The sequence below is a fragment of the Lycorma delicatula genome, chromosome 9 (genome assembly GCF_047948215.1).
Source record: "Lycorma delicatula isolate Av1 chromosome 9, ASM4794821v1, whole genome shotgun sequence".
NCBI classification, from domain to species: Eukaryota; Metazoa; Arthropoda; class Insecta; order Hemiptera; family Fulgoridae; genus Lycorma; species Lycorma delicatula.
The window spans coordinates 17,198,488-17,212,624 of NC_134463.1; the positions used below are offsets into that span (position 1 = coordinate 17,198,488).

The window sequence follows — 14,137 nt, forward strand, 5'->3', positions numbered from 1 at the left end:
AGAGAGAGAGGTGGTATGCTTAACCAATAATTACCAAAAATTGAGTCGATAAAACATTAAATAAATTCTAGTATTTATTTATTTATTAATCATTACCAGGTTACAGAATGTGATACAATACATAAAACATTACATAACTACATAACAAACCCTGCAGAGATACTTAAGCATCTGTATGCAGCCTTGAAAAAACCTATCAACTAATATATACTAGATTTTACATTAATTCATTTACACTAAACTTAAAAAAATATAAAAAAAATTAGTTCATTACATTTTTTTTTAAATATATAAATTTCTCTCTCTTTCAGATAAACCTCATTTTCATTTAGTGTTTTAACCCAATTTTTCAATTTATTCTTGATACTTCTGTTTTTGGGTTTAGTTAGTAACAACTTGAAATAAAATACTGACATATATACATGTTGGTTTTTTTTTGTTTTTACATTGTTGACTAGAAAAAGGTATTGTTTTTTTGTGTAATGTAAATCATATATTTTATTTTTTTGCACAATACTAACTATTTGATAATTCTGACGCAAGTGTTAATCAATGATAATTCCTAAGTATTTTGCTCAAATTTCTAATATCTACCCATCAATATACAAATTAATTCATTTGGTAATTAGTCAATGTGATTTGAAAATGCCATGCAAACTGTTTGTAGATTTAATAAATATGATACTGTAAATAAATGAGATAAAAATTGAGGCATAGTTCAAGATAAAAAAAGAACCAAAATTTCAGTCATTCAAAAAATTGAGCAAGATGTGTTTTGAAAAATGTAACTTCAATATGGATATACTATAGTAAACAGCTGAAATAGGAAATGATAATATTTTTAAAAATCATTGGGTGAACAAAAATATATGACCCCCCCCCCCAAAAAAAAAAACACTTAAAAAAAATCAAAATGTATCTAATAAAAAGAACTGATATAAAAAAAGAAAGCAGTGAATTACTAAATTCTCTTCCTTAAAGTAGGCATGACAGATTTGGACAACTTCTTAAGAAAGTAATTAAAATTCTAGTTGCTAACGGTAGAAAAGGACAAAAAAAACCATGTTTCTTTTTTTGGATTATGTAAAGTCTTATTCATTTGTAAGCACGCAAATTTTTTTTTAAATTACAAGATTCACTCGCCAAGAATCCTGCAAATGTTGCAAATCAAAGTCAAAGTTACAAGCACCTTTAGAAAAGAATTCACATTCAGCAGTGTACTACTATACATATCTTAGAAAGATATACACACAATTGTCTGCAGCAAGTGTAATGTAATTTTTTGTATTATAATACGAGTAATATTGTAAATTTGTCTGAGGTGGTTAGGGAATGCTGAATCTTTGTAACACCTAATGTTAAAGCTGTGTACTTGTAATACTTGTAATGTTAAAGCTGTATTTGCTGTTGTAAAAATTTAATTTTTATACTCTGTAGACTTTCTGTTTATTTTGTCAGTGGTCATCTGACTATTTTTAAATTATTTATTATAGTTATCAGCCATATCTTTTTTATAGAAATAATCATGCAATTTTTTTTATTGAAATATCATGGGATTACTAACATCTATTAATCCCTAGTAAATACACATAAATGAAATTATACATATACTAATAATTTATTTAAATTAAAATAAAAGCAGACTAACACGTATAATAAAAATTCTGAAAATAGAATTCACAAAAGCAATTAAATCAGATAATTTTCTACTAAAGTAAGCAAGATGGCTGTCAGAACAAAGAACAAACAATCATGTTAAGTAAAAATTCACCAGAGAAACACAATTCTCCAGGAGTGTACAAACTAGATTATTAAAATAGCAATTTTGTCAGGTGAAGGGTACACAGCTTAAAATAAAGCATCATGAGTGAGTATATCTGATATTGTTAATAGTCTATAAAGACAAACAACTAACATAACCTATCAGGAGATTTGAACCTTTTTTTTAATTGAAATTTTAATTTATTACTAATCAAACCCTGCAGTGAAATACTGCAGGTAACATTCTGTATTAAAAACCAAACCATATTATTCAACATCTCAAATATTTAAAAACATAAATTGTTTGTTTATTCTCTACATGTTTAAACCACATATCCACAAAAAACAGCATAATTGTAACTGTTATACTAAGCAGACAGTTAACATTTTTTAAACTTTTTTATTATTACATAAAAGAATATTTTCTCAAATGAAAAAAAAACTCGAGCAGTAACTTTCAAATCAACTGCAGTTATTACATGTTTGTCAATGATGAAATTTTCTCTGTACAGCCTGGCAATCTCTTAAGTTAAAAACTTATTATTGATTTAAAAATTTGATTTAGTTAATCTTAGAATTAATATAATTTTTGTACTGATGATCAAAATACACCATTAGTTTCAAATTTTAGCTGTAGTGTTGTTTACTCAATTTTTTTTAACATAAATTGATATCTCAAAAAAATAAAGTATGGAAATTAATTCTAATATAATGCTAGAGAATGATTTTTTTTAATAATACTTTAGTTATTTTAAAAAAGTATATATTTTATTATACGATATTTACCAAATAACGAAGAGTATTTTATAATTATTAATATATAACCCTGGAATTAATATTTTATTATGTAACATGATTAATATTTTCTTTTTTTTAAATTTATATAGAATAATAATTTTTTTTAATAAATAGATTAAAATTAACATACATTTTCATCTTAAAAAAGTTTTTTTTAGACATTTGTTGAAAAGAGTATACTTTCAGTTAATTTAAATTATAATTCAGTTCAGCTTAGTATGCGAGATAAAATTATTATTTCTGTAGCGATGATTTAAAATCCAGTTTCCCAGCTGCATGGTTCTGAAAAAAAGAAAAACAAGATGTAAATATATTATATAAAAAAAGGTTATAAAAAATATTTACATATTTTACAGTGATTAACATAATGTATAATCAAAGTAGTATTTAGAAATACAAATATAAAATATATCTGTTTAGCAATGTAGGTAATTAATTCAACAACTGGATAAATTTGAAGTATATTTTAGTAATAACTTAGCAATAATAATAAGGTCTTTGTCATAAAAAAACTTGTTATAAAGTAATACGTACTAAGAATTATCTACTGAATCAAAAATTGTAATACTTAGGTAATAATACTTAATTGTAATATTCAAGTGATAATAATGATTTTTACAGATAGACATATTATATTTCACAACCAGTGGTATTTAAGCAATGAAATGCTAGTGTAGCTTGTATTACTTAATTATGGGAAGACACATAATTATAATTTCAAAAATTAACTATTTTGCTTCTATTAACATGCATAGGTCATTGTGTGCTTTCTCATCTCAAACCATCCAAGTATCTATACATTCTTTTTATATTAATTTATTTTACGCATTAACAATAAAAGGAATAATACATTTATAATATTTGCATTTCAGCATTCTTCAGTAAGTTTGCTGCATTGTAATTTATTATAAAAATGATTAAATATAATTTAATAAGAATTGTAAACAAATCAGACACCATTTTTTATATGCTCCTGAATTAGTAATCACAATCTCTTTTCCAAATGATCTTGCAAATCTTTTCAAAGGAGTTGCAGAATTAATTATGCATTTTAGCTTTTGTTAAAATTAATAGTTTACAAAGTACATCATAAAACTAAATAAATTAAGGTTAGGTTAATCTGGTCTCATATCGTGGTTGGGCATGACCTTTTTCATATACTACAAAATTTCAGTATCATACTTCCACACACAACCTGTAAGCTTATTTGAGGAATTAATAATTAAAAAAGTCTTAAGGTCTAAAATGATAATACAAATTACCAATTATATCTAGTTTCTATTTTAAAAAAATTGTTCATATACGCGTATATCCAGAAATTCTTTTAATCTTTCAGATCACAATCAAGAAATTTATAAAAGTTAACCATTTCTTGTATTACTAGTAATTTTAATAATTAATTATTTTTTTAGATCATTATTTTGTTAAATAATCTCAGTTTATGCATGGAAATATGAAATGAAACGGATTTTTCTAGTGCATACAAAATCGAGCCTGATCAGGATTCAAACGCAGGAACTTCTGGATTAAAGACAAAAATGTTATCACTTCACCTCATAGGTTGGTGAATTGTTAAACAACCTTTTTTTAAAAAAAAAAGTTATTCATTTTTTTATAATTAAAAATCTTTTTTTTTCAGTTCTGACTAAAAATCAGGAAAGAAAATTAAAACAATCCATAAACATTTCTGTTAGGGAATTTCTTTTACACAGGATATTCTCTGTAGTAATAGAAAAAGTTACATTACTTTTGAAGGGTGTGTGTATATATGTATATATAAGTGTATATATGCATGCTTATACATATATACAATGAATTATATATCACAGGTCCTAAGAGTGATTTCAAACTTAGAAAAAAAAAATTAAGTTTCTATAACAATAAAATAAAGATTACTGTGAGAAAAGGTATCCAGTCATAAAAATCTCCCCAAAAAATTTATTATATATTTTGTAAAGCACAAAAAATGTCACAGAAAATTTAAAATTTTAAAATGAAGGAATTTAAAAAGAAATATTTTATAAAACAGAAAGTACTGAATGATACTGAATAAAAAAAGTTAGCAACTTCTAGATAAACAATTCCTAACAAGAATCAATAATTAATGATTAAAATATAAAATGCTCATTTACTGACCAGTATTTTATAAAGCCTAGGTGGTTGCTCCATAACAATTATCTCTCTGTCATCTTGTGAATCTGGAGATGAGAAATCTGTTTCATCCGGCATTATTAAAGAGTCCCCAGTATCAGCTCTTTGCCTACTAACAAATGAATAAATGAAACACTTCATTTTGATAAATGAAAATTACAGGTACAAGTAAATTAAAAGTTATTAGTTCCACTTTCTTAGGATAGGGTAATCAAACTATACATTTAGTTATATCAGAAATTTGATAAAATTATGAGTGAATTAAGAGCTTGATGTCTATTTTTTTTTAATCATAAAACATTTGTTTTACTCAACTATGAAACTTATTATTCTTATTCTTATATGTGATAGAATTAGAATTCAGGAACAAAAAGAAAGATGATTTTTTAATTTATTTAATTTATAGTTAGATAATTAATTTACCACATAAGCTTGAACCTTGTGAATGGGAATATGATATGAAATAATTGTAGTGTATGAAAGATGCCAAGCCTGACTGGGATTCAAACCCAAAACCTTCTGAATTAAAGACAAAACTGTTACCATTCTGCCATGGAGTTCAGCCTTTGTGACAGAGCTAATTAGTTATTTATTTGATGCAGCATAGTCAGAAGCTCAAATTGGTTATTATTACTATTCATCTATAGCAAGTTTTTATTAGTAATATATTTGCTAGCTGCTATCAAATCACCAATACAAGAAAGTTTATCCTTAAATTGGTTGAATTAACTAGTACTATTTGGTTGTAAAACTGCTACTATTTCAGGATTTTCACAAAATTTGTTCTACCCTAAAGATTATTAGACTAACAGTTTTACATTATTAAGATATAAAGCTAAATAGCATTTTGGCTGTTTGGTGAACTAAACTCGTTTATTCAAATCTGATATCACAAGTACAAATTTTTCTCATTATAAAGTTTCTCACTTTTTTTTTATTGTGATTTCATTCAGTACTATTCTGTCTTTCCTAATATAATTATTTACAATAAAATATTTAATTTTATTTTCAGAAATCGTTTTTGCAGATTACAGTATTTTAGATCATATTTGTCAAATTTCAATAGCATTATTTATTAATTATATTGCATACAATTGATTTCATCTTTTTCAAACAATCCAGTAAATTGCAGTTTGCTGGATTGTTTTAAAACCATTCTAATCTATTTAACTTGCACTTTATTGTAATGAAATAATAACAAATTGTTATTAATAAATTAATCTATATTATATTAATAAATTTAATATAATATAGATATAAGACTGTATTAATTATTAATAAATTAATCTTTATTATATTAATAAATTTAATATAATATAGATATAAGACTGTATTAATTATTAATAAATTAATAATTAATTAATCATCAATTCAACTAAACAAAAAATAATGCATAGTATGTAGAGCATTTTGTCTAACAAAATTTCTATTATTACAATAATTTTTGTAGTCTTAGCATGTAATGAAGATTAAAGCATAATCTAATTTTATATGTGTAGAATAAGCAACTACACCAACCATTTAACACTCATGATTTTTTTCTATGTATATTTTTTTACCTTTTTCCTTCAGTAAAATGTAAACAGAACTAGTACAATCTTCTCTTCTGAATTAAACACTTTTTACTTCATAATCTAAAATGTTTTACTACATAGAACCAATACTGTTAGGAGGAAATCAACCTATATTATTCATGAAAGGTATGACAATTTTTTTATTGATCATAAAGTTTGAATTTCCTTAGGAAATATGTTCATATTTAAAAGGAAAAGGTTTTTTGTGTGAATTTTTCAATTATTAAATGCTACACAAATATAAAACTGAATTAAAATTTATTAGATATGCATTTGTTCAAATTTAATCATTTGTAATTAAAAGTTTTTTTTTTTTTTAACTATAAGTGACATTTTTCTTAACAGAAGAGGTGCGTGCTATACCATATTTTAAAAATTTATTATATGAATGATTTAAAAAATAAAAACTATTTGTAATTATTTTTTTCCTCCAAACAGTTCACTCTGGAACATGTTAGATCATTTATTTATTTGCCATTGTATCTTTTTTTTATGTTTTTCTCTCTGCCCAGTACCTCTTTATTATTTGTGATATCTTTTTCCTTTGTTCTTCAGAAAGTTATCTGCTGTTCTTGCGTTTTGGCACTTCTTAAATCCTTTTATTTTCATCTTTTAATATTCTCTTTAAAATTTCTCTTTTCTTATAATTTTTACAGTTATCTTCAAATCTTTTAAGTTTTCTTGGACTTGTGTGAACCATTTGCCTTTACTTTTTTTTTAATTTGGAAGAAATCAAAAATTTTTTCGTCTATCTAGTGTTATTAATTCTAAATAAATGGGAGTAAAATACAATTCATGTTTGTCTTATTGTGTCTGATAATTTTTCAGTTTTTTATAAAATCTTTCTTATAATTTTCCTTTCTTTTTTTCTAGATTTTCTAGTAGAGCTTTGTTGTACAGTCTTAGGTTTTCTGCCACATATAGTTCTTCCAACTTTATCACAGTTTTATATTTCGAAATTTTGAGTTCTACGGTAAACACTGTTTGTTATGTCTGTTTTTCATTAGTTGGAAAGTAATCCCATTTTTTTAATAGCTCTAACTGTTAATGTTTTTTTTTTTAACCTCCAGGACAATTGTTAGGTATTGCTTCAGAGGATGAGATGAATGATTTGTAATGTGTGTGAAAATGCCATGCCTGACAGGGATTTGAACCCGGGACCTCCGGATGAAAGGCTGAGACGCACCACTCACACCATGGAGGCCAGCAATGCTTTTTTATCTAAAGAATTCCAACTGATCCATTTTCTGATGTATTTGAAATTATCCACTTTCTCTATTTTTTTTATTATTTATACTAAGGAAATTCAGGCAGTTTTTTCATTAGTCAAAACTTTTGTTTTCTCAAACACAATTTTTAGTCCTACTTTAGCAGCTTGTTTTCCTAATTCTTTAATCTGTGTTCAACTTCTTTCCATTTAACTAATAATGCCTTATCATTAGTGAAAGCTAAACAGTTAATCTTTAGCTTTTAAGTTCCCAGTTTTATTCTACTATTTTCATCTAAATTTTTGTTCCATTCTCTAATTACCTTTTCAAGAGTACATAAAAGTAGTAGAGATAGTCCATCTTTTTGTCTTAACCTTTCAACGGGAAAAGGATCAGATAATTCTCCCAGATAACTACTTTATTAATAACTAATAAAAACAAAGTGTTCTTTTTTTTAATAATTATAGAAATAAACTGTTAAAAGGAAAAGCCAAATAAAAATCATTTTCTTATTTTTGTTTGAATAAACATGAAATTGTAATTGTTTGTATGTACAATATGTTTATTGATATATATAATAAAAAATCTGATATGGACCACATGATTTCTTGTACGCCTATTAAATTACATATACACATTTTTTTTAAATGAAAAGTACATAAAATTTTATTTCATTAGTAACATCTGATATTTTTCATATATACAGAGTGATTCAAAGAAACGGGAAATTTTGAAAGTTATGTTGGTAGCCGTGGGCGATTGGTACCACTTGATAAGTGGCGCCAGCGTCTCTAACCTAACCTGCCATTTAGTTGTCATGGATCCTTGGAGTGATGCGCAACGTGCATTTGCTATCAAAGCGTTTTACAAAAACAATGACAGTGTGGAGGGAGCGCGTAGAGAATTTCGCCGTCATTTTAATCTGGGACGGCACGATCGTGTTCCATCAGCACGTGCAATTAAAACATGGATATCTAATTTTGAGGAAACCGGTTCGGCAATGAAAAAGAAATCTCCAGGCTGTGAGCGAAACGTCCGTACACCACAGAATGTTCAAGCTTTACAAGATGCTGTCACACGAAGTCCACATCGGTCAATCCGTCATCTCTCAGCATCTTTACAATTGCATAGTTCAAGTGTTCGAAGAATGTTAGTGAAGGACTTGCAATACCATCCGTACAAGTTGCAGATCGTCCAGGAACTGAAAACGATGTAGTTGTGCAAGCACAATTCAGTAATGTAGTGCTTCAGAAGATAAATGATAACGAAGAGTTTGTTCATGAACTGTGGATGTCAGACGAAGCGCATTTCCACCTCAGTGGATTTGTTAACAAACAAAATTTCAGATACTGGGCACAAGAAAATCCTACGCAGCTACACCAGCGTCCGTTGCACAGCCATAAAGTGACCGTGTGGTGTGCTATATCATCTTACGGTGTTATAGGCCCTTATTTTGTTGAGGATGACAACGGTCTTGCGATTACAGTGACGTCAGCTCGTTACGTAGCTGTGCTTGAAACCTTTGTTGTGGAACAACAAAAGAGATTTCCACCGATTCTTAACACAGCCTGGTTTCAACAAGACGGAGCAACGTCACATACTGCACGAATATCGATGGCAGCTGTACGCTGATTGTTTGGACAACGTGTCGATTTCACGAAATGGTGACATTAAATGGTTTCCCAGATTGCCTGATCTCTCAGCTTACGATTACTTTCTGTGGGATCACCTTAAAAGAAAAGTGTTCCACAGTAGACCTGCTACAACGGAAGAACTGAAGGCAAAGATCCGAGAAGCAATTGCAGAAATTCCAGTTGAGATGTTACGTCAAACCATGAACAATTTAACGAAGAGACTTCGTGAGTGTTTACGTAGAAGAGGAGGTCACCTGCAAGATGTCATCTTTAAAAAATAAACTAAAAAGTATGTATCCTAAAATGGCAACATTTGTACAATTACATGAAATAAAATTCATTTTCTAAAAAAAATTTTTCATTAACATTATTTAATTTTTAAAATTTCCCGTTTCTTTGAATCACTCTGTATATATATATTTTTTTTATTGTTATTATTGAATTATTATTTATCGTAAAACTTTTTTACAATCAGAGGTTAATAAATCAATATATTTAAATTAAAAAAAAAGGAGATGAAGTCTTATTTGAATCGATGCTTTTTCCCTTGTAAGATCCTAATATTTCATTAATTAACATTTTATTTGGCTATAACTCTGGAACCAATAAAAGTAATGACCAGTTATGATATATCATTGGAAAGCTCTCAATGAGGGCTTATTACTGCAGTCAAGAAAAAACCCAAAATCCAGATTTTTTGGATTTTGAGCTTTTTTGGACACTTTTGGTTCAGTGCATGGCAATCAAAAGGGGAGGTGCACAACTAGATGTTACAACAGTCCTAAATCCTAAATTTCAGCATTCTATGGCTAATCATTTTTGAGTTATGCGAGATACATATGGATGTACGTATAGACGTCACTGCCAAAACTAGTCAAAATGGATTCAGGGATGGTCAAAATGGATATTTTTGTTGAAATCTGAAAACTGAAATTTTTCACGATCACAAAGGTCTTGTTACTTCGTACAAGGAAGTAAAAAAAAGGGAAAGGCCTTTAGCCTTTTACTTGTTTCTTAATAACCTTTCTATTTACTTCCTAATTAAATTTATTTACCATGTAATTTTATTAAATGAGGGAAGTTATTTAATATGAGTTTCTTATAAGATGTTAATTAGATATGTTAATGTTATTTTAATATTAGTTAAAATAATAAATAAATGTCACAAGCTAATTCAGTAAATATAGCATGTTTGTATTTTTGGGTTGTAAATTATATTTGTGGCAGCTATTATCTGCATTACAAAGAGTGTTCAAGACTTTTTAAATAACTTTGTTAGTTTTTTTTATGGTATTTATTGTTGATTTACTCCCATGCTGTACTTAAATTATTTATTCTCTGAATGAAGTGGCCATTATATATATATATATATATATATATTTATTGCATTTCGCATTAATTAATTTGATGGTAATCTTATAAATGGTATTTTAAGTATTATAATAATTTGGGAAAGAAAGAAATGTATTAATTGTCAAGTAGAAGTACAGGACTGTTCTCAGATATTACCTTGTGTGAGTGAAATAGAAAGTTGTTAAAGGTAAGAGCATTTAACAAAAACCTTTCAACTTGTTGCGTTTTACCATCCCACCATTTACTTTATAACCTAACCTATAGACTAAAAGAACACACTCTACTTCTCTACTAAGTGCTCTCAATCTTCCATTCAACTTAGATTTTCTGTACGGTCAGTTTTGAGATGATAATCAAATTTATGACCTGGTAAAAGCTTCGATAAAAATATTGTTACAAAACAACTTAGGGAAAATATTGTTCTATAAATAGTTGTACATCAAAAGAAAATTATTAATTTTTTTTTTTTTTTGAATAATAACAGTTCAGAATTTTATTTAGCACCAGAATTTTATTTTATTAGCACCAAATAATTTTTTATTGTTACTAATAAAATAACAAAAAATTATAAATTTCTCAAAATCTGTTTTAATATTAATGAACCATATCTTTTATTTGAAGTTTTATTAGTTGAACAATACTAAAAACAAATATGAAATGTCTCTGAATTATATTGCAATATTTGAGAAGAAATTACATTCTCTTCCACGTATTTTGAAGATTCAGTCTTCTAGTCACCCTTCTCCCATTATATTGTACCTTGTTTCAGCAATTAAAAATAATTTACATTATGGCATTTTCTATATGCTAGACATTTCCATCCTTTTAGACTGACAAAGAAAGGCAAAATTAAATTGACAGGAAAGGTCTGTACTCATAGAATTATGTCAGATTTTGTCTTTTCTAATTTTGCAAAACTATGAATTTTTTTTTAATAATAAATAAAATAAATCCATACAATGAAGCAATGTAAAATGAAAATTACAACAAGTATTTGAATAGTTATGTTTATTTTTTATAAAAAATTATATTTCACAATATTATATACATCAAATAATATTATAAATATGATTTTCTCTATAATGTTGACAAATCTTGTTGGAAATATAGTAAACTACTCAGAACAATCTCTAACAGAGGTTGTCCCTTTGTGAATTGATCATTCCTTACCTCTCTCTCTCTTCCCTTTTCCTTATCTTTTATTTCTTCTTCAATGGAAGAAATACCTTGGAAGTGGGTTGAATTTTCCTGGTTCCAACAATTGGCAGCCAGCAATGCAGTTACTTTTTTTATTGGAGCTTAGTGGAGAAGCATCCTACAGGTATCAATGTACCTAAATGTTCTATAGTTTAAAAAAAATCCAAATCAGTGATTGACGTGCCAACTAGGTAAAGTCAGGTTTTATTATTCTGATTCTAATCAAGCAATCAATATACACCATTGAAGATTATCCAGAAGTATTCATTTTTTATCATAAATTAATTAAATTCATTTACTTTAAATAAATGTTTTTTTACATTATCCCTGAGTAGCAAGAGTGATTTTCAAAAATGTAATAGAGTCTCTGGAGAGGATAACAGTCAATGCTTCTCCACTACAACACATGAATACCAAGGTTACAACTTTACAAGTTCCCTCATCCTAAATACAGATACAAACAATTGTTAATTGGTTGTTCATTCTGTACTTTATTTTTGTTTTATATTTTGGACATCCAAGCAAAATGCACAAAACATTCAGGAAATAAAATGGGACAGAAGATTGAGAAAGGGGCAGTTTATTTATATCTGCCACAAAATGAGACCAACCCACCCAGAGGGATGTTCCAAAACCTTTTCAGGTAGTGGATGCCACCCTGCTAATAATTCCTTAGATGACTTAGATCTAATTTATTTTTAGACTACATTTTATAAGACAGTCTTCTAAATTAAAAAAAAAAATATTCAACAGCCAAAAGCAGCTTCTATTATTGAACTATAATCCAACAATACCAAATGCTTATGAAGATATTAGTTTATAGCTGAATTTTTTAGACACATTAGAACTAGTAAAATTAAAACCTCACTTCAGTTCCTTTAAATTAAACTTTTTTTTATTTTAATTTTTCCTATCAGTTAGCTGTATGTTACTTTTGACAAAATGTTGATATTTATTTAGTTTACCTTATGGGATTAAACTCTTGCGGCTGGAACCAGTCAGGAGATGGTGCTGACATTTGTGGAGGTTTATGACTTCTGAAGTTAATTGGATCTGATTGTGATGCTGGAGCTAATCGAGAAATAAACCATCGAGTGTCTTCATCATCAAGAGCAACTCCACCTCCACTCCTTTTACCATGAGCTAGAAGAAAAAAAAAATTATAATTAATACTATTGTGGTCTAAGTGATATAATTGTAGTATATTAATATGTTTTATAGGTTAGAAAATATTACAATGACAAAACCTAATTTATAGTTACCATTAAAATGGATTTAAATTGATGATTGTAATGTACTGATGAGTACACTTAGGCTGCATCTGTAGTTGAAAAACTCCTTTTATTGTATTGCTTTCACTTTACCTTTTTCAAAAACTTAACTGTGAGTGAAATTGTTTAAACAATTATTTAAAATACCTAAGATCCAGTTTATTATGTAGATAAACTTTATAAAGAAAAATTATTTATTAACATTAGTTAGTACAATAATTCTGAAACTACAAACAACAGAATTCTGTGAGTTCAAGTAGAAAACAATTCAGGCTTTATGTATTTCTAAGTATATATTTTTTTGTATTTTCTTTTGGTCAAAGAGTATTTTTAACATCTAATTATTTATTCACATATTGTTTTAGCTGGGTTCCTTTCACAGCTGTTGTTTTAGCTGCGATCCTTCCTGAGAATCTATTTGTAAAAAATAACTTCCATTTCTTTAATTTTAAAGTTTTTTAACAATGAATACCTAGTATGATAAATTATTAGAAAACTCTTATTTTCCAACAAAACAAATATTTTTTGATAGACTTAAAAATATTATTAGGAAGAAGAAACTGTAAGTAAAGACATGAAAAAACTATTTTATTACATTATATAAGACTGAGGTTGTAGTTGAACTACCTCATTTTACTGCCAATACTAATCAATGAACCCTTAAAAGCACTCTATACCAACATAGAGTCAATATTTGGCAACCACCTCATAAATGCAAATCACAAATCCACTAACATTAACAATCATGAATTCTACACAGTCATATCTCACACTGTACTACACAATCACATCAACTAATTCTAGAATGAGAAACAGCAGTACTAGTTGCTAAAGACACTAAAATTATCATTAGGTTAACTAGGTTCTCATTAGGAACTTGAAATTTATTCAGTAATTTAGAAATTGTAACTGGTCTAAACCATATTCAAACCAGGAATTCTTTAGATTAGAAAATCAATGCTCTAAAACAGAACTAAAACAAAACTATAAGATGCCAAAATGAAAAAAAAAAACTTTTAAAGGAAAATGTACATCCTTAGAATTATTTTTGATAAGTATACAGTAAAAGTGTGAAAACTATTTTAATTATCATAAAATTAGTACAAAAAATGTTTATACTGTAGATAAACCACATTTAAGTTACTGGTACCAAAAGGTTTCTTTAGAGTTGTTTTTTTTTTTTGGAAATT

At 27.2% G+C, this 14,137-nt stretch overlaps 1 protein-coding gene and 1 pseudogene across 2 annotated transcripts in view; one reads left to right on the plus strand and one right to left on the minus strand.

Moving 5' to 3' along the window:
- LOC142330004 (putative multidrug resistance-associated protein lethal(2)03659) overlaps positions 1 to 14,137 on the plus strand; it is a 196,293-nt pseudogene that overhangs the window by 77,470 nt on the left and 104,686 nt on the right.
- CCHa1 (neuropeptide CCHamide 1) overlaps positions 66 to 14,137 on the minus strand; it is a 174,936-nt gene continuing 160,864 nt past the window's right edge. The window contains exons 3-5 of one of the 2 annotated variants that reach the window (XM_075375009.1): positions 12,642 to 12,819; positions 4,696 to 4,819; positions 66 to 2,841 (exon numbers count right to left, since the gene is read on the minus strand). In XM_075375009.1, coding sequence (XP_075231124.1) covers positions 2,794 to 2,841; positions 4,696 to 4,819; positions 12,642 to 12,819 — 350 coding nt within the window. In that variant the 3' untranslated portion in view covers positions 66 to 2,793. Of the gene's footprint in view, positions 2,842 to 4,695; positions 4,823 to 12,641; positions 12,820 to 14,137 lie in introns of both variants that reach the window. The other variant, XM_075375008.1, reaches the window with a different exon arrangement.